Source organism: Peromyscus maniculatus, chromosome X, assembly GCF_049852395.1.
Source record: "Peromyscus maniculatus bairdii isolate BWxNUB_F1_BW_parent chromosome X, HU_Pman_BW_mat_3.1, whole genome shotgun sequence".
Taxonomy (NCBI): domain Eukaryota; kingdom Metazoa; phylum Chordata; class Mammalia; order Rodentia; family Cricetidae; genus Peromyscus; species Peromyscus maniculatus.
Genome location: NC_134875.1, coordinates 98,386,996 through 98,408,351, shown reverse-complemented (window position 1 = coordinate 98,408,351; position 21,356 = coordinate 98,386,996). Strand labels below are relative to the sequence as shown.

The following is a 21,356-nucleotide window of genomic DNA, read 5'->3' as shown; positions in this document are numbered from 1 at the left end:
AAAAGTCTGCTAAAAAAGACATAGCTTATACCATATTTGAACTAGAAAATAAAATGCATTCACATATGAATGTTTAAAATTTTGATAGATGCAGTGAATTAACCCTCAAAATATACCAAACGTGTACAAGAATGTCCATACAATATATTATCACAGTTTTGATCTTTGGTGAGTGGAGAGATAAAATTTTTTTCAATTACTTTTTTAAAAAATTGAGATAGGGCCTTGCTCTGTAATACAGATGGGCATGGAACTTGTTATGTAGCCCAGGCTGGCCTTGATCTTAAGGTGATCCTTCAGTTCCAGCCTCTAATGTGTAAAGATTACAATTGTGAGGCAATATGGCTGGCATGTTGGATGTATTATTATTTGAGACTCACAGTGAAGCCCTGCCGGGCCTGAAACTTGTTATGTAGACCAGGTTGGCCTTGAACTTATGGCAATCTTCCAGCCTCTGGGGTGCTGAGATAAAATTCAGCATTTTTTTCTTTTTAAACAGGCTAGTTTCAAACTCCTGGCAATCCTTTTGCCTCAGTAATACCTCGCACCTCTGGATTAAAGACATGAGCTACTAAACCCAGCTAACATTTTATTTAACAATAAGGAAATACATGTGTGTGTGTGTGTGTGTGTGTGTGTGTGTGTGTGTGTGTGTGTGTGTGTGTGTATGTGTTATTTGTTTATTTCAAGACAGGGTTTCTCTGTGTAGCCCTGGCTGTCCTGCAACTGAGCTTGCTCTGTAGATCAGGCTGGCCTCAGCCTCAGAGATCTGCCTGCCTCTGCCACCCAAGTGCTGTGATTAAAGGTGTGTGCCACTACCATTGGGCTGGGAAATAATGCTTCTTAAAATCATAGATTATTAATGATTAATCAAGAAACAGAATTTTTTAAAAGTCATGTGTGCCTGCTGCTCTCATTTGCAAGAGGGTTACCAGATACTTTATTACTATAATGTGCAACCATCAACGTTTTTTTTAACAAGAGACAGTTTCACAGATAGGTTTCATTTTTCAAAAAAGAGGAAGAAACACCATTCTGTGGCCCTATGCGGCTTTGTCAGTTACCTCCTGCCCATTTCCTGGGACTTCCCACTCCTTCTTTAGCACAAACTAGACTTAAGTGAAACAACTCTTTTTCCATGGTCTCAGCTATACAAAGAAGGGAGCAGCTTAGTGTTTCGGTGGTCTCCTCAGTGAGAGGCTTGAGAACTTTGGGGGAAGCGCCTCGAGTGGCTAGTTCTTCTCTGCCAAATCAGTCATCGTGTCGCGGCAGGATCCAAGGAGCAGACTATTTGGTGAAGGTAAGGAAGGCACTGGGTCCTTTGATTCTCTTATCAATTATTCTCTTTTTTCTTCCTACACATTCTTAGCTTTTTATCATCAGCCTACTCTGGTGCCATCACAAAGGCTTTCCAGCTTATTAAATTAGAGTGACTAGGAACTTGATCAATTATTCAGTGAGTCTGGACAGTTGTACAATAAAAATTAGGCTAAACACTCCCTTTCCTGACCTTCTTATGTCGTTTTGGAGATGTTGAATATTTCTAAAATAGTGTTTGGGTTTATTTTGTCATTGTTGTTCTTATTGTTTGCATTTTAGTACTGGCCATTGAACTCTGGGCCTTGCACATGCTAGACAAATACTTTACTATTGAGTTACATTTAAACCTTTATTTTTTGAGAAAGGGGCTCCATTAAAATCTAGCCAGATAGACCAAATAGCGCTTGAACTTTTTAAGCCTCCTGAGTAGTTGGCATTATAGGTTTCAGGCCAAACTTTAAAATGCTATCTCTTTATTTACTTACTTATTTTCTTTGATATAGGGTCTCACTCTGTAGCCCAGACTGACTGTGAACTAGCAGCAATTTACCTCAGCCTCCTGCCCACTGGGATTTCAGGTGTGACCCTGCTGAGGAACAAGATTTTAGTGTACTCATCTGCAATGAAGCTAGAAGCTTTAGTAGGAGCAAAGGAGCAAGAGATTGCATGTGCAATGTCTGCTAAATGTTAACACATAACCCAAAGACGTGATTCATGTAGTTAGTTCCTCAAAATAATTCTATGTATGTTTATTTGTTTGTTTGATTGATTGAATTTTGTTTGTTTGTTTGTTTTGGACGTAGGGTTTCATTATGTAGCCCTAACTGACTGAGAACGAACTCTGTAGACCAGGCTAGTATTGAATTCATGGAAATGTTGGAATTATAGGTATGAGACACTAGGCATAGGATGATGTGTTCTTTTTCAATATAAAATTTTTGACTGATTTGGTCAAACTCATTTAAAATTTGTTTTAATCAATTAATTTTTAAAAGTTGGAAGTGCAAAGACAATTTTATTAGTGTTTAACAGAAAAACTCCAGGGCAGGCAAGCTGTAAATCTCAGCAGCTGTCCAAAGGAGGAAGATGGGGGGGGGGAGAAAACCATGACATTTGATTTATGCATGTTCATAAGCATGTCTAGAGCAGAGGTAGAAAAGGAGAGAAGGAAACTTTATACTTTTCTGAGTAAGCCAGAAGAGCGGGCAGCCTAGGCAAACTGCATGCCTGAGGCTCTGTGACTGCTTCCTGTTAGTTTTCGAGATGGCTTCTTCCTTGCTAACGAAGGCTGGACTGTGACTTGTGTACTTCCTGCTTCAGTTTCCAAAGTGCTAGGATTATAGACAAGCACCAATGAGTTTGATTCTGATAAAAAAAAATTGTATGTGCGCACACACACACACACGTGTGTCTGCGTGTGCGCGCGTTTTGAGACAAAGTCTATTTATGTAGCATTGGACGACCTAAAGCATACTATGTAGCGCAAGATGTCTACAAATTTACTGCAGCCCTGAGCTTCAGCCTCCGCAGTACTGAGATCGCAAGGCCTTCAAATGCTTTATTATATGTTTTGAGTCCTCTTTCACTAGTTGCTACCTTGTTTAGAGCCTGCATTTTAACAAGAAGTCATAACAACGCAAGCAGAGTATGCAGGGACAGCATTGCTCTTGACCTCAGTTGTGGATGACTTCTAGAGAAGGAAAAAGAAATCAGAGTACATTCCCATTGAATTTCAGTCTCGATTCAGTTCAGCAGGTTTGTGACAGTGTTGTTTTGTGTGGCAAGACATACTAAAAATGAATATGCTTTTGTAGTGATATTGCTTTTTAAATTGTTATCTGGATGATTTAAGGGAAGCTTTCTTTTTGGTACTAAAGACGAGGAATGCATTCGCGAGTGGACTTTATTCTAATCATTTTTAGACCTGAAACATCCTTTCTTTGGTGCACATCTGTCTATACTTAAATACAGACTTGGGTTGGTCGGACTGTTCATCCTGACACTCTTAGAGCATTTGTTACATTAGCCTGTTTCTGAGCTTGAGAAGCTTGTTGTTGGTATAAACAGTATTTGAAATCTGTCTTAAACAGCCATACCACAATGGGAATTATGTTTTGTTTGGTTTTATGTGATAGGGCCTCATTTAGTATAGACTGGCCTTGAAACCCCTATGTAGTTGAGATTGGTCTTGAACTCCTGATATTCCTGCCTGTACCTTTCAAGTGCTGGCATGAGAGGCAGGCACTACCACGCTCAGATATCTTGTTTTTAAAAAACGAAAAAAATCTATTGTGACGTGAATGTCTAATAGATTTGTAATATTCTCCAGAACTACAAAAACTTCTCAAGCTCAAAAACAATGATTTCTTTCTATTCTTTTGAGATAATACATTGAGCACCCATATCTCCATAAAGTACATCTGTTTGGTGTATTATTTTACCGTGTTTATTTTCCATCTCTCTCTGTCTCTGTTCCTTTTTCTGACACCTTTTGAGAGTACTTTGTTGGATTCATTAAACATCGTATTCCTAAGTTTTTAGCGTATGCTTCCTAAGAATATGAGCATCCCTTTACATGATGATAATATATTTATGACACCAAAACTGTTAGACCAAACCAAGGGCAGTGGCTCGTGTCTGTATTGCCAGAATGTGGGTGTTAACTACCATCGACCTATGCAGATCTGTCTTCGAGACTCGGGATCTGAGGACCGGAAAGAGTTTTGTGGACTGCATATAGTCTAATGCTGCTGATCCAAGGAAGGCTGTTTGAGTTCAGAAAAACATGATCAGATAGACATGTAAATAAACACTAGTAAGCACATACTAGATATTGACAGAACAGCCCTTTCCCAGAACTTTCTCAGGACAGACCAATTTAAACACAATTGCCTGGCACGTACTAAGATTATATCTGGGAAAACACTAAAACAAGGCAGAAGGCCATATCCACATTCAGGGTGCACTGACCAGATTGGCTTCTGTAGCTATGTTCTGACATCCAACAAGAATGAACATGTCTTATAAATTGAATGCAAATGTTTGTTGCAGGAGGCATGAAATCATGTCCAAGAACAATCCAGGGAACAGAACGCACCTGAGGTAAAAGGCGCTCTGCCTTTTTTCCCCCCCGGAGTCTCTCTCATAGTTTCCCAAGGCATCGTTCACCACGGGTCACTCTTTTGACCATGTACTGACAGTGAGCAGCTGAGTCAGGACTGCCTACATGAGTTCCAGGCTAGCCTGATGTATATAGGGAGTCTCAGGATGATCCAGAGTACAGAATGCAATCTAGTATCAAAAAAGAAAAGGAAGGAAACTTGAAACTTGAATTTATAACCTAGAAAAGTTGTTCCTTATTTTGAAAATCTCTTTTACATAAAATACATTTAAAATATTCTTGAAAAGTGGTCATAAGGTTTGATTTCCAATATATCAGATGGTAAGAAGGAATATAAAGAAACAGAAAAATTATTAAAAAATATATTTACTAATACTTCTGCACCAAATTTTACATATTTTGAAATGCAGAATTTTATAATCAGGTAAAGCCCTTGGATGTAGCTACTACCTTTGAACATAAGAATCCAAGCAGCATCCAAACAGAAATTATTTACTGATTTAGTCAAATTAATATGGAAAAAGAAGATTTTTTATTTGTTCCTTTAGTTTTGACATAATTTCCATAATTTGATATGTAGCCCAGGCTGGCTTTGAACTTGTGGTGGCCCTGCAGCCTCAGCATCTTGAGTGCTGGAAATACAGGCATATACCATTACACCCAGTATGAAACCCTGTCTTAAGAAAATACGTTACAGAAGAATAGTTAATCACAAATGTTGTTTTGTAGCAGGAATTGAAATATGAATGAGTCAGGGAAATGCAAGTTAAGACTGAATTGAGAATCCATCTAACTCCTGTCAGAAAGGCTATCATCAAAAAAAAAAAAAAGAAAAGAAAAAGAAAAAAGCAAATGCTGGTAAGAATGTTGGGAAAAATGAGCCCTTCTGTGCTTCTGGTGGGATGGTAAACCTGTGAATCCACTGTGGAAGCCGGTGTGAAGGTACTTCAAATAACTAAAACTAAAAGTCAAGTGTATTGGTTCACACTTGTAATCCCAGAACTTGGAAGTCCAAGGCAGGAGGATCATCACAGGTTCAAGACTCTGTCTTAAGCAAAACATCCAATTTAGGATAAGTATATGACTCTGCTGGACCACTCCTAGGTGGACACTTGAAGGTCTCTAAGGCACAGTAGCACAGGGATACTTCCATGTTTGTGTTTCTTGCTCTAGTTTCAATAGTGGACAAGTGGAACCAGCTCAGATGTCCATCAACCAATACTTAGATAAAGAAAATGCAGCATATATACACAATGGAATTTCATCCCACTGTAAAGAAGTATGAAATCATGATGTCTGTAGTAAAATCAGCAGTACTTAAAGTACTTAAGTAAACAAAGTAAGCCAGGAAGAAACACCATATTTTCTCTCATATGTCTAGGGGTGTGTGTGTGTGTGTGTGTGTGTGTGTGTGTGTGTGTGTGTGTGTGTGTGTGTTAAATCAAGAAGGACGTCATGATAGGGGAAGAAGAAACCTTAAGAGGGAAGTTTTAGGGGAGAGACAGGGTAATGGGAGAGGAACAGGATCAGCAAAAGGCAGGCAGAGAAGATGGGAGAAGGCAGTAAGGGACGATGATTAACAAGAACAAAGTATAATGGCACATATGTACAAAAATGTGATAAGGAAACCCATTACTTTGTGTGCTGACTTTAAAAAAACTAATAATATGGGGCTGGGGAGATAGTTTAGTAGGTCAAGTGCTTGCTGCACATTTGAATTTGATTTCCAGAATCCACATTAAAAACAAGTGTGGTAATGTGCCTTGTAATCCCAGAGCACAGGAAGCCGAGACCCAGGGCACCCAGCCTATCATACTTGGTGAACTCCAGGTCAGTGGGAGCCATTGTCCCACAGAACAAGGTGATCAGTGCCTGAAGAATGGCATGCAAGCTTCATCTCTGCCTTCCGTATGCAGGAACACCACCACACATGCATTCAACTGCACACACATTAATAATACAACAAGAAATATGGATGAGTCCGATGAACTACTCAGGATATCATCTAAAATGTATGATTAAGAGGTTCATTCTTTCTAGCTCTAAAGAACCGAGTTTTTATTGTCTCTATTTGTTTTGTTTTTGATAAGCCTACTTACATATCCTTGTTTGGCCTGGTACTTGCTATGTAGACTGGCGTAGGCTGGCCTGGAACTTGAAGCACTCCTCCTTGCCCGCTTCTCCAGTGCTAGCATTCTAGATGTGTGCCATTATGTCCAGAAAGAACATATATTTTATTTCACTTAGTTTTTTATTTTACAATACTATTCAGTTCTACATAACAGCCACAGATTTCCTTGTTCTCTTCCTTCCTGCCCCCCTCCCCTTCCCCCCAGCCCACCCCCCATTCCCACCTCCTCCAGATCAAGGCCACCCCCGAGGACTGGGATCAACCTGATAGACTCAGTCCAGGCAGGTCCAGTCCCCTCCTCCCAGATTGAGCCAAGCATCCCTGCATAAGTCCCAGGTTTCAAACAGCTATCTCATGCAGCGAGCCCAGGACCCAGTACCACTGCCTAGATGCCTCCCAAACAGATCAAGCCAATCAACTGTCTCACCTATTCAGAGACCCTCTGAATAGGTGAGACAGTTTTTTTTTTTTTTTTTTTTTTTTAGATTTTGGGTCAGGATCTCATGAAATCAGGGTAGCCTCTATTTCACTCTGTGGCTGAGGTTGCTTTTGAACCTCTGATCCTTCTGCCTCAGCTTCTCCAGGGTTGGGATTACAGGTGTGTGCTATCACTCCTGACTGCTAGCCACAATCTTAAGGCAGTTGGCTTCAGTATCAAATGTGAGATAAGGATGAATTGGTTCCTCTACTGGAAAACTTCTAAAAATCAGGGAAGTGTTTGAGAATTTCAGTGGAAATAATCTGAAACATTGTTAGCAAGAGAATAAATTTGTCTAAGCTAATTTAAAGGCAATTTAGTCAGTTGTGGTATAGGCCAGCAGCTAGAGAACTTGCTTGGCATGCATGAAGTGTGATAGTGCCTGCCTCTTGTGCTAGCATTGGAGAGGTGGGGGAGGGAAGATCAGAAATTGGCTCAAGATCTTCTAGGAAACAGCAGCCAACATTTTACTTTCTCCCCCCCCCACCAGATTATACAATACAAAGCTGGGTGGTGGTTCCAGGCCACTGGTTCCATTCGTGTTTGGCTACTACTGGAGGTGTCCTTTGTACCCATGGCAGTCCAACCTCTTCTGGTGTGTTAGTTTGTCCTTACTGAAAGTATTCTGTAAGAGATGAGCTATGTTCTAGCTCACTACCATCCCAATCTCTCTTGTTGCTATTGCCAGTTACTCCTTTGTTACGCACACTGTTTCAGTTATTTGTTAGTGATTGCAGTATTGGTTGGGTTTTATTAACATTCCATGTAACTCTGGTAAATATCTTGTGATAAGGAAGAGATGAACCTCGAATCCTTTTGTAATTTAGGAAGAGAGAGTCCTTGAAATGTGAAGTGTTTGAGGTGAAATGTGAAGATTATGGAAGATGGGCCAGGGATAACTGTAGAGCCTAAGCTCTCAGGACAGAAGAATAAAATATCCCTAGGATGGTAGTTGGGATAGGTAGAACTGGGATAGTCTCAGAATAGCTAGGATCTTGGGTCCTGTGGGGAGCAGGCAAAGATGAGATTAAGTAGACAGACTACACATGAGGGTCTGACATATGTAGTTGTTTGGTTGAGGTGTAAACAGTATATTGATAAAATTAAATTATCTCATGAAAGGTAGTTGTAAAATCAAGACATATATTTCTAGGTTGCAGTATTACGACTAGTTAAGGAAAATATTAATATTGTTAGATTCAAAGGTGAAGGATAAGTTATTTATCAATGAGCATTGGCATACAAAATTTATACTTCATTGCATCTTCCTTCTTTTACCTGGCAAGTGCTGCTGTCACTACCTGAAGTCAGGGATGATGCCATTTTCCTGGAGGAACAAAAGTGCTTGGTATCATAATTGTGTGATAGATATTAACTACTTTTAACTATGCAGCAGAAGAATATGTTCTAAACACAAGCTTTGGAGTTCATAAACTTGGCCTTCAATCTTGCCTTCAGTAGACAGTAGTTGTATGACCTTAGGAAGGGCAGTTTTCTTTTTATACAGTTTTTATTAGTGTATAATATATTAATTATATATAGTAATGAGCTCCATTTTGGCATTGTCATACATGTATATTATATATTTTGATGCTATACCCCCCATAACGTTTATGGATTTCCCTGTCGCTCCTGATGATCCCCATCTTTTTCCCCATAAGATATTTTTATATTCACATCTATCACCTTGTTAGCTTTCTCATTTGACAGCTATGATTTAATATTTAATATCTTATATTGTTGAAAGATTAGGAATAATATATAGAAAGCAACCAAAGCAAAGTTGCTATCATGATGTCCTATTCAATTTACTGTATCTGCATTTTTATTTTCCTCTTTGTTTCCTGTTTTTCCTTTCTATTTTTCTTCCTTCCTTTCTTTTTTCTTTTTGAGACCAGGTCTGTATATTTAGTCCATGCTGGTCCTGAACTCGTGATCTCCAGCCTCGATCTTCCAATGCATAGGGTTAGGATATGTCCCACCAAGACCATCTGTGTCCACTTTTGGTTTGTTTGTTATTTTGTATTTTTAAGATAGGATATTACTCTGAAGCACAAGCTAGCCTGAAACTCATCATAACCTAGCCCAGACTGACCTTGAAGCAACCAATGCTCCTGCTCCAGGCCTCTAAGTGCTGGGACTACAGTCATGAGCTACCACAGCCAGAAAGCTGGTGTATAGGAGGAAGCTTGATTGAGGTCAAGGTTAAGCAAGCCACAGCCCAGGACTCTGTTTTTATGAATAAAGTTGAATTGGAACACAGCCATAACAATTTGTTTGCATGTTGTCTGTGCTTGCTTTTCTTCTATGACGGCAGAGTTGCAACAGACTCTGCATGACCTATAATACCTTATTTACTGTCCTTAACAGGCATTTTTAGATGCCCCCTTTGCAAAGTCCTACCCTCTTCAGTTCTTTTTCTTTTTGCTTTGTTTTGCTTTTGTAGTATAGACAGGTTCTCACTACATATGTACCCCTAGATGGCTTAGAATTTGTATGTAAATTTGCTCTTAAACTTGTGATCCTCCTGCCTCTGGTTCCCTAGTGCTGGGATTAGACATGTACTATCATTAGGTCTTCTTGTTGATCCTGTGTTTGTGTTCCTAGGGCATAAGTTAAAAGTATTTCTATATACACAAGTTATAACAAGTTTCATTACACACACACACACACACACACACACACACACACACACACACACACACATATATATATATATATATATATATATATATATATATATATATACTGACTAGAAGGAAGAATTTATACTGAAGTTTCTTCAGAAAACCAAGTAAATGATTGAACCAAGTACTGCACTTTAGCCGGTACTTCTAGTTTTTTTAATTTGCACATCAGGTTAATTTTGGTATGCCACTGTCTGGTAATGATTAATGCAGGCTAAATTTGCCAAAACATCTCATCAGCAGATGTCCTTGGATGTCTTTTTTCACATTTAAGCAGTCATAGATTTAAACACACACACACACACACACACATTCTCTAAGATGAGAAACAAAACTTCAAACAAAAACATAATTCATTAGGTTTAGTGCCTCAAATAAAATTAAGTATGTCTTTGAGATATAGTGATAGCTTTTTAAAGTTTCAAAGCAATAAAAATTATTAAGAAAAATGCTAGAAAAAAACTGAAACAGTCCCAGGAAGCTCTTCTCTTTCTGTTTTGTGATTTTTAGGATTCTGAGATACATAACACTGTACTCATTCTAGTGGTGCCTTAAACTGTGGTTACAAGATGAAATTATTTCTTTTTTTAAAACAAAGTGTGTGTGTGTGTGTGTGTGTGTGTGTGTGTGTGTGTGTGTGTGTGTGTGTGTATCATGGCACTTGTGTGGAGCTCAGAAGATAACTTGCCAAAGTTGGTCCTCACCCCCTACCAAGTCAGTCAAACTGAGGTCACCAGGCTTGGCAGCAAATGCCTTTAAACCATCTTACTAGCCCTGCCCCTTTTCGGACAGCATCTTGCTATGTAGCACAAGTTGGCCTCGAACTCACAGCTATATTCTCATGTTAGTTTCCAGAGTGCTGGTATTACAGGCGTGGGCCATAAAGTGCCGATCAAATAGATTGTATCTGTGTGTTTTGTTTTTTTTTCCGTTTGTAATTTTTGTGCAGTGTTAGTCTGCACAGCTTCAGGACTATTTCACAAACCTCCGTGACGTGCTTTCTACTGCCCTCTGCTGCCAGTTTTTAGGAAGATCAGATTCCGGGTAAATCCATTAGCCCTCTTCCTAATTTCATGCAATAGTAAAGTTTTAGGGCACTCTAGAGATAATGTAATAATTTACACACAGGCAGCTGAGTGTTTGAAAAGTAAGGAATGTAATTATAAGCTCTGTTTTCTCACTGATCGTGTCTGAGTGCCTGGTAACTTTGGATACATTTGTTCCAAAGCTGTTCAATTTAATACCTGAAACTGAAGAGATCTATTTGGTATTTCTGAAACTCCTGCAGTCTTTACACATTATCTCTCAAAGTAGCCCTGGCTGGCCTGGATCATGGCATATAGACCAAGCTGGCCTGCTCCTGTCTTTGTCTCTCAAGTGATAAGTTTACAAATATACTTCATCACACTAGGCATTCTGGGTGCACAAATATTTGTAGTCAGTTGTCCCATCTCTTGTTGGCTCAAGAAGAACTAAGCACCCCCCCCCCCCCGCCCACCCCATTTCAGACAGTGCTAGTGCCATATCTTGATATATCCAGACTCTGAGGTGTTATTTCTATTTTGAAGGCTGGTTTTTTACTACGTAACCCAAGCAGGTCTCAAACTCACAGTGCTCTTGCCTAATCTCCTAGGTTAACCATAGTCTGCTAGGGTTAAAGGACTGAGCCACCAGACCTGGCTTCAGTGTTATTTGGGGCTTATCTCTCCATTTGCGCATCTGAGAGGTTTTATTGTTGTTTGTTGTTTGTTGTTTTTGAGGTAGTGTCATGTAGTCCAGGCTGGCTTTATACTTGCTATGTAGCCAAAGTTGGCCTTGAGTTCTTTTTTTTTTTTAATTAATTTTAATTCTCTGTATAGACTGTCAAAAATTGCCAGTCGTCACGGCGGGGCATTGGGAAAAGTTTTAAATTAGCAATAATCGCGCCTCGGATAAACCTCATTGACTATGATATTGCCACTGTGCAAAGCTGGCCTTGAGTTCTTGAGCCACCCGCCTTTACCTTGCAGGTGCTAGGCGTCTAGGAGTGCTCCACCATGCTTGCTTCTGGGGCACTCATATGCATTCCCTGTCTCACCTATCTGCAGTCCCACTCTTAGCGCCGTGTCAGGTGGGGAACGAATCCAGCACTGTCCTAGCTTGTAGCCATAACTACAGCCTCTCATCTCACTGAAACTCACCTTGTTCTTTAGTGTTAGAATTCACCAAGCTCTCAATAGTTTTCCTGGTATGTCGGCCTGGGAAACTTTGATCTTAAATGTTTGACAGCAGAAGTGTTTAGTAAAGATTTTGAAATATTTGCATATACATAACGATATATTTTAGGAAAAGGAGCCAACTGGGAATACAAAATTCATGTCTCATATATACCTTTGTATATACATACTGACACTGAAGACAACCTTATATGATATTTTTAGTGCACTTGAACTTAGACTATCACATGAGATGAAGAGTGGAATTGTCCATTTATGGTGTCATGTTGGAGTTCAAAAACATCCAAACATTGGAGCATTTCAGATTTAGGATTTTTTTTATTAGACATGCTTCATGTTTTTTGAGGTTAGATGGAATACATTCAGCCTTGTCTGTCTCAATGGATTTCACTGACTTTATTACCCACTCTTCTCTCCTAGGATTCACTCCCTTTGGTCAGGGGTAAATCTATCCTTAGATACTAGGATGAATTTTCTGCTTCAGCAATTTACTAATCTGCACTTGGCTTCATATACAAGAATGGCATTTTTTTAAAGCCCATAACACAGGCTGGTTTTACAGTTCATGATTTTCCTGCCTTGGCCTTCCATGCTCAGCTAGACTGGTGGTGACCTTATTTACCATAATTAAGACTCCAACAAACCTCTTCACAAATAACACAATTCTAGACCTTCCTCCACTATTGTGAAGGAGTGGAGATTATCAGTAGTTTTCATAAATATCCCCACACCTTGAGAGAATCCTCTGTCAGATCCGATCGATGAATATGAAGAGTGGGATGATAAGCGATGGGAGATTTGGCATCTGTCTGAATGGAAACAGGGATAAGAAAGGTGCGCTCTTCAAGGAAAGCTCTTAAGGCTTGGGTTACTCTGGAATATAGTACACCAAACTTGAGAGAGACAAGAGAGACTTAGTCACATGTGTTGACATTCTCTCCTGTCTACAGTACCTTCAACCTGCCCGCTGTATTTCTAAGTCAGCCCTGTGCTTCTGAGCCCAGTAAAGTTCGCTTTTCACAGCCTCTTTTCACCACCACAGTCCAGCTGGACAGGAAGTGCCACCTTTTTTTTTTCTTCTTACTTACTCTAAAATATTTTTCTGTAGTTTTTAAATCATTTTTTCTTTTGTGGAACTTGGATTAAATCTAGAACTTGGCAACGGCCAGGCAAATAAGTACTATGGCACTGAGTTAGTCCCTCAGTCCTACTTTAAAAAAATGACTTATTTATTTATTTATTTTTATGGGTATGTGTGAATGCCTGCATCCATGCATATGTAACACACATGTGCCTGGTGCCTGAGGGGGCCAGAAGAGGGTGTTGGATGTTCTGGTTAGCGTACAAATACATGGATGTCATTAGGACACATACATGCAAAAGTATTCTCTGTTTTGATTCACTGACATCCTCCTCCCCCTCTGCTTCTTGGTCGTCTCCTTCTCTCCCAAACAGGCCACCCTTCTCCTTTCACAACACATGGAATCCATCACCTTCTCTTGCTCCCCCTTCTCGCTTTAGTCATATTTTATGTTCATGCTGTGTGCAGGCAGGAGCACGTGCGCGTGCACGCACGCGCGCGCGCGTGCACACACACACACACACGTGTGTAAGTAATTTAAATCTAGATTCTGTATAAAAAATGACGTCTTTCTGAGTCTGTTTCACTTAGTATGATCTTCAGTTCCACTCATTTCCTGTATCATAATTTCATTCTTTATAACTGAGTAAAATTCTGTTGTATACACACACACACACACACACACCACATTTTCTTGATCCATTTATCGTTAATGGATATTCAGGTATCTGAGTGTGTATCTTGACTATTGTGAACAGTACAGTATAAACACGAATTTGCAAATGTCTCTGGTATGCTGACATAGGGTTCTTCAGGTGTCTATCTAGGAAGAGTGGTATAGTTGAGTCATATGGTAATTTCCTTTTTCGTTTTTGTTTAGGAACCTCTGTATTGAGTGGCTGTACCAGTTCAGATTCTGCATTAATGGCTTTTATTGTTGCTGTGCCAAAATGTCTTGACAAAAGCAACTCAAGGGAGAATGGGTGTATTTCGGCTCACAGTTCCAGGTGATAGTGCATCAGGGTGGGGAAGTCATGGCAGCAGCAGGAGGAGAGAAGCAGCAGGCAGCTGCTCTCATTTGGCCTGCAGTCAGGATACAGAGAATAGTAGATTTTTAGTGCCCAGCTTGCTCTCCTTTTGAATTTACTCCGAGATTCTAGCCCATGGAATGATAACACCCACAGTTAAAATGTGTCTTCCTATCTCAGTTAGCCTAATCTAACCACAGGCACTTTCAAAAGCTAACCTAACTCAGACAAACAAGCATGCTCAGTAGTTTGTCTTCTAAGTAATTCAAGATCCTGGCCAATTGACAATCAATATTAACCTTCATAGACACACATCAGTGGTATCTAAGGCTTCCTCTTTCTCCAAATCCTTAGGAGTGCTTGTTGTTTATTATCTTGATGATAGTCATTCTGGCTAGAGTGTCAAGAAATCTCAAAACAGTTTAATTTGCATCTCCCTGATGTCTAAAGGTAAAGGTATTGTCCTTCTTTGGATAACTGTCTGTTCCTTTCACTTGCACATTTATTGATTCGATTATTTGCTGTTTTTATATTTGCTTTCTTTTGAACTTGTTAGGTCTATTGAATAGCAATTGAATGGCAATAATTCAGGAGATAGAAAAAAAAAAACACCCAACACATCCATATGCCTATTCTGCTATTTTGGGGGCAATCCTCATCCCCTTCTTGCAAATTTGGGCTCATAGTTTCCTAATATGTATGAAATACACTTTGTCAGTCAAGGTTCTTTTAATCACTTCACAGTGTTGAGGATGGTGAAGGCTAATGATGTTTCAAAGGGACCAGATTAAGATCTTTATTCTGTGTTTTCAGGTCTTTCTCCCATCAAAGAAAGAATTCTGAGACAGGACAAGATAAGGAATTGAAAACTCATACACTTAAGGGGTGAGTGCAGGCTTCTCAAGCTGGAAGAATCACCGCAATTTTTATTTACTTATTTTTATTTTGGAGTCATGATATCAAAAACATGTCATGTCCTTCTACATGACAACTTGGGTTACAGATGTGCACTACCATGCTTGAATTTTATTCTACTTTTTGTTTGCTTGTTTGTTTTGAGACAGGCTCTCGCTGTCAACTTTTATTTTTATTTTTACTTTATACTCTCCCAATGGTCTACAGGACAGTCACTGCCAAGATTTTCTAAAGTTCATATAGAAATTCAAAAGTCATCAATGAGCTTTTGCCCTGACTCACAATATTCTGAAAATATATGCAGAATGGCATGTTACAGCCTGGGGTGCGGTTAGGATGGGGAACTAGCTTCATCACTGTTAGGGCCATTATGATCATCTTTGTTGTTTGGCTAATTATCCTCTCATGTATTTACATTTTTTTCTTTTCATCTAGATACTAGTTTTGTTGAACTGTACTTGGAAAGTATTTTTTAAGGTAAGCATCACATTTTCTTTTTTATCCTTTTAATTATTCTAAGAATGCATGCATTATTACTCACAGATTGGTTGAAAACTTAGCTTTGTATTTTCATGTTGCATAACTTTGCCTACAGAATAATGAACAATTAAACAATTGATGAATTTGATGAATATACTTTGGAAATAATTCTGAAAATATAGATATTTATAACATTATCTTTGTACATTTTTTATTTATTCTTTTCTCATATATTACACCTGACCACAGTTTCCCAAAAAGGAACATTTTATTTAGTTGCAAAGCAGCATGAATGTAAAGCAGGGACTGAATCTGAAAAACATAATGTTTTGTATTTTTTTAAATGGTCCTTCTTTTTGACTTTTCATTTTCAGTGTCAAATTGACAGGTCTGCTTTAGTAGCCCAGCCCTTGGGATCAAAGACAACCAGTTCTTCTCACTGTTGCCTGTTGCTCAAATTCCAGGAATGCCAGTGAGGTCCTTTTTTTAGAAAATGCAGCTGCTGGTTTCTGGCTTGTTCTATCCACCCCAGACTTCAATGACAACTGCTAAGGATGTGGAGGGGGGGGGAGAGGGAGGGGAAGGCATACTGTCAGGAAAGAATTTTAATAACTAGGGTAGAGGTAAACTTGTCAGTTGAGTGTAGACATTTCTAGGATATATTCTGCAAAGTGAGAGGGATAAAAAGAAAAAAAGCCAACATGGCCTTAAAAGATGGGGAAACTTTGTTCTTCCATAATGTATCAATTATGAATTCATTTCAGAATTCTTGTCAATTGTCTCATCAACTTACCAAATATTTTTAGAATCCCTCCTATATTCCAATTGCTATCTAATCCCCTGGAACAAAATGCTATAAAGTGAGCGACATTACAGTTCTTGTTTCAGTCGAATTTTCCACGTATTTCTTCAATCTTTTTCTCATAACACTCACCATGTGACTCTCCAGATGGCAGTTTCTCCACTTCCCTTTCTGGGCACAACACCCACGGCCTTGGCAATCAGATTCAGGGCTATTGTACAGGCCTGTTTCTTCTTAGCCTTTTCTTATGTAGTGACTAGTCCACAGTGTCTTCTTATAATTTTATGTTGGAAGCCCCAACTCCTCCATACCCTTTACCATTGAGCTGAAATGCCACACGCTGTAAGCCTCATCCTGAGTCCTCCCTTTGCCCTGGACTATGTTAGAGTCCTTTTCTTTTTTTTTTTTTTTTTTTTTTGGTTTTTTTCGAGACAGGGTTTCTCTGTGTAGCTTTGCGCCTTTCCTGGAGCTCACTTGGTAGCCCAGGCTGGCCTCGAACTCACAGAGATCCGCCTGGCTCTGCCTCCCAAGTGCTGGGATTAAAGGCGTGCGCCACCACGCCCGGCTTAGAGTCCTTTTCTTTATGCTACCTTTGTACCTACCACTGTTATAATCTCCAGTAATATAATATTGGGGCTATTTGTATCCAGTTTATTTTCTTCCATAAGAGAAGGATGGGTTATAGCTTTTCAAAAATGAATCTCCAGCATATATCATAGGCCTGGTATATATCAGGTACACAGTTAGTGATGGCCTGGTCAGTGAATGAATGAATGAAGTCATCATCCTTCATTTTTGGTATATCAACTGGCAATTAAAATTTTCCAGTCTTCTTGTCTCCCACTGTTTCTCATGAATTCTCTTTCCAGAATGTTGTCAGAAGGGTATCTTAGTGGACTTGCCTACTGGAATGACATCCATTGGAACTGTGCATCTTGTAATGAACTGGTGGCTGGGGAACAGGGAGAGGAGACAAGTTCTGTTGCTGCTCTTTCATATTCCTCTGTGGATGAAACGCAAGTCCAAAGTCTGTACGTGAGCTGCAAATCCTCTGGCAAGTTCATTTCATCAGTGCATGCGAGAGGGAGTCACCACAACAGAAGCCAGAGAAGAACAGTGCTGCAGGCAAACCCCAACCCTGTGTTTGAAAGTTCAACCTTGGCCACAGTTGACATTTGCAGAGATGTGATCAGGGAGACCTATTTGGTTCCATCTTCTTGCAAAAGTATTTGCAAAAATTACAATGACCTACATATTGCAGGGGGACAGGTGATGGCCATTAACTCAGTAATGGCAGATTTTCCCTCAGAGAGCAGCTTTGAAGATGGTCCTTTGCTGAGGTCATCTGAGATTTCTTTGTCCATGGAGGACTCCATTTCCACTCAGCCCACTGAATTTCCCTTCAAACCTATCCAGAGGTGCTCATCCTACTGGAGAATAACCAGCATCAAAGAGAAAAGCAGCCTGCAAATGCAGAAGCCTATTTCCAATGCAGTGCTCAATGAGTACCTGGAGCAGAAGGTCGTGGAGTTATATAAGCAATACATTATGGACACTGTGTTTCATGACAGTTCTCCTACCCAGATTCTGGCATCAGAACTCATCATGACAAATGTGGACCAAATTAGTCTTCAAGTATCTAGAGAGAAGAATCTGGACACCTCAAAAGTCAAGGACATAGTTATTAGCCACCTATTGCAGTTGGTATCCTCTGAGATCAGCACCCCTAGTCTCCATATTTCTCAGTATAGTAATATAACTCCATAGAGAAGATTCCTGTCAATTCCCCTCATTCCTATCAATCCCAAAGTAATACTGTATTCATTTATTCAGAGAATATGATGGAGGGAATTATGGAGGGGAATTAAAGATTAGTAAAGGGAAGTTTGGAAATCACGTACTACTATACATACTGAAGGAATGCAGGAAGAGGAACCATGAGGAATGGTTTCAAGGGCAGGCTTATACAGAAACAGAGCAAACATAAAAATGGTTACAGAGGAAGGAAGGTATTACAATTCAGTTATAGGAGTGCTGAAATTGGAAGAGAAGCCAAATCGGGAACAAAAGGAAATAGTATGGCCAAACTAAAAAGCTAACAGGTTTCAGGATTGGGAATATTAAAATATGTATTTCATATTCATGTAAATTCCTCTAGGTTGTTTCTTCTAGAAAGAAATGGACTACAAGAAGGTTGTTAAATTTGGGTGGACTGACATTTTTCCAAGTATAAGCTTGTATCTTTTTTCTCTATTCTGTATCAGTAGGTCATTTAGGTATATTCTTCGTAAATATTAAAGGTATACCAAACAAATTGCAATTGTTTTAAATTTTTTTTGCAACAAGGTTCAATGTAGTTCAGATTGGCTTTGCAATCATTATATAGCCAATGATCTTGAATTCCTTATCTGCTTGCTTCTATCTCACAAGTAAAAACCCAAATGCTTAAATAAAAAATATTCTAGAGCATGAGAAACATAGATGAAATTCAAAATAGAAATTCAGTGTATATAAATAAGTTTAGGCATGCACCATCACATCTGGATGTAGTTTTATTTTTGACAATGACTTAAACCCCTTACTTCTATTTAGTGATACAGATAGCATTTTTTTTCAGCGTAAAACCTCCCACTGTGAACATTAAAATGTTTTGTTTTATTTTGCTGAGTATAATTTTCATGGTGCTGTAATGTTCAAAAGTAATTGTGAATATTTCCCTCCCCCATTTTCCCTTTTCATATGTTCTTGTGATCTGGAGCCAGCAAAAGCTCTTCTCATGCTCCATACAAGACCTAGGGTTCCATAATACCAAGTTCTGTATATTTGTTTATTAAAACAGTAGGTTCATGTATGCATTACTCACTTAATCTTTTATCTAGTTCAGGAGTTGGAAAACTATGATCCATTGGCCAAACCAAACCTTATGATAGTTTTGAACTCTTGTGAGCTAGGGATGGGCTTTCTTTTTCTTTTCTTTCTTTTTTCTTTTCTTCCACTTCTCCTCCTCCCCCTCCTTCTTCTCCTCCTCCTTCTTTTTATTTTGAGGCAAGGTCCTTCTAATATGTAGCTCTGACTGTCCTGGAACTCACTATGTAGATCAGGCTGAACTCTAATTTACAGAGATCTGTCTGCCTGTGCCTCCCACATGTTAAGATTAAGGGCATATGCCACCACACCACATCCAGCAGGTTTTTATTATTTTTAATTTTTAATATAGTTTAAAAAACCCAAATGCTTAAATTAAAATATTCTAGAGCATGAGAAACTTAGATAAAATTCAAACTAGAAATTCAATGTATATGAACTAAATTTGATTTATTCATTTATTTTTGGAAGTGCTGGGGATGGGATTCAAGGCCTTACTCATGACAGGCAAGTGCACTAACACTGAGATACACCCTGAGCTGCCTACTAGATTTATTTATTTATTTATTTATTTATTTATTTATTTATTTATTTATTTATTTATGGATTTTATTTATTTACTTACTTACTTTATATAGTCTGAGGCTCCTTTCACACAAGAATGGCTGAGTTGAAAGAACATGGCAAGGACCATACAGTATGACAAAGCCATACTCTTATGACTATCTGCCTCTTTACACAGACGTTTGCCTACCCTGTTCAACAACAGTGCTTTGTCCATTCTTGATTTAGGTTTGCAGGGAGGCATCTCTCAAAGGATGTTAAGGAGCAAGCTTATGGAGAATAGGTCTCAGGAAGAACTTCTGTGAGGAAACGAGGGAAACAAATGCAGAGGTTGCCAGAAGGAGTTAGGATGAATCTTTAGAACAGTTCCAAACTGAAACAAAAGAGCTGACTTTCGTACTCAAGCATCTAGCAGCAAGGTGGTTCAGTGAGGGCAACTTTCAGACCAGAAGTCTATAGTGAGTCTTCATCATCCAAACTCCAGGCAGCTATGGTGGTAGCCTCTGCAGTGGGAATTTCACATTCAAAAGGAAGAGTTTGGGTTAAACAATCTTTTAGGATTTTCCATATTTGTATATGCAGAGTGAAAGAATATATTTTTCATAGCATATACTATTAAGCAAGGAAACCTGATTTTGAAGCAATTATTCTGAAATTTTATTCACTAGTATCAATATATCACCAAAATTATAATTAATATTAATAATAACTAATTAATCATAATAATAATAATAATTAATCATAATTAATATTATGCCTTAACTGCCTACTCTGTATCTAGACCATGTTAAGCATTTTCATGAATGATGTATTTCTCATAATAATCAAAGGGCAGAGAGATTTATCTCCTTAAAGATAAGCCAGCTAGGCTAAAGGAATTTACATAATTTGCCCCAAACCACATGGTAGATGGTAGAACTTAATTTGAATTCAGTTCCATTCAGTTTGAAAGTTCTGTGGGTTTTTATTTTGCTGTTGCTGTTTTTGTTATGGAACCCAAGAAAGTCTCGAAGTCATGTTGCTAATCTATCAGTCATCCCAGAGAGCAGATAACAGGATAGATACACACTACTATGCCTAGGTAGAAGTCCTGTTTTTTTTTTTTTTTTTTAAACAACTACCATATGCTTTCTCCTGTTTTTATTTTTGGCTCTTGTTCCTGGGTGTGAAACCCAGGCAGGGCCTCATACAAACTAGAGAAGCACTCTACCAGAGTTCTCCTCTCTATCCACTTTATGGTTTTCACTTTGAGAAAGAGTCTGACAAGTTGCCCAGGCTCTGTTTCAAGTCACTCGGTAGTCAAGTTAGTCCTTTCACACAAGACGCTCCTGCCTCACGTCCAGGTAGCTAGGATTACAGCCTACAACACAAGCCTTGGCTGCTCTCTTACGCACATCTCTTTCAAGTTTTCTACTTCCAGAGGAGCCAACTAATTAATCTGATAATAATTATGTTCATTCATTTCCTTATATGTTTATTTTATATCTTCTCCCCAGAACGTAAGTTTGAGTCTATTCATGTTACCCTACATCCCAAACCCTGCTTGGACATAGCATGTGAGTAATATTTGAGAAATGGGTGGCTGTGTTTGGATAATGTTGGATACTGCATCTGCTGATCAAAGTCACAGACAATCAATATGAAAATCAGATAATTGTGGCAAGAAAG

The 21,356-nt window shown here is 38.9% G+C and overlaps 1 protein-coding gene and 1 pseudogene across 2 annotated transcripts; one reads left to right on the top strand and one right to left on the bottom strand.

The window, feature by feature from the left end:
• Nucleotides 1–1,065: 1,065 nt before the first annotated feature.
• Nucleotides 1,066–19,633, top strand: Tasl (TLR adaptor interacting with endolysosomal SLC15A4). 2 transcript variants are annotated; one of them, XM_016006056.3, is made up of 4 exons: nucleotides 1,066–1,300; nucleotides 14,876–14,947; nucleotides 15,413–15,454; nucleotides 17,129–19,633. In XM_016006056.3, exon 4 carries the CDS (start codon nucleotides 17,130–17,132, stop codon nucleotides 18,024–18,026), a length of 897 nt encoding a protein of 298 aa, XP_015861542.1. In that variant the 5' UTR covers nucleotides 1,066–1,300; nucleotides 14,876–14,947; nucleotides 15,413–15,454; nucleotide 17,129; the 3' UTR covers nucleotides 18,027–19,633. The 2 variants fall into 2 exon arrangements, with proteins under 2 accessions (XP_015861542.1, XP_076417990.1); XM_076561875.1 differs by lacking the exon at nucleotides 14,876–14,947.
• On the bottom strand, nucleotides 11,586–11,708 carry LOC121825990 (U4 spliceosomal RNA; annotated as a pseudogene).
• Nucleotides 19,634–21,356: the final 1,723 nt, after the last annotated feature.

Bases quoted from the DNA above. Each gene is read 5' to 3' on its own strand.
- Tasl (XM_076561875.1), top strand. From the start codon at position 17,130: ATGTTGTCAGAAGGGTATCTTAGTGGACTTGCCTACTGGAATGACATC.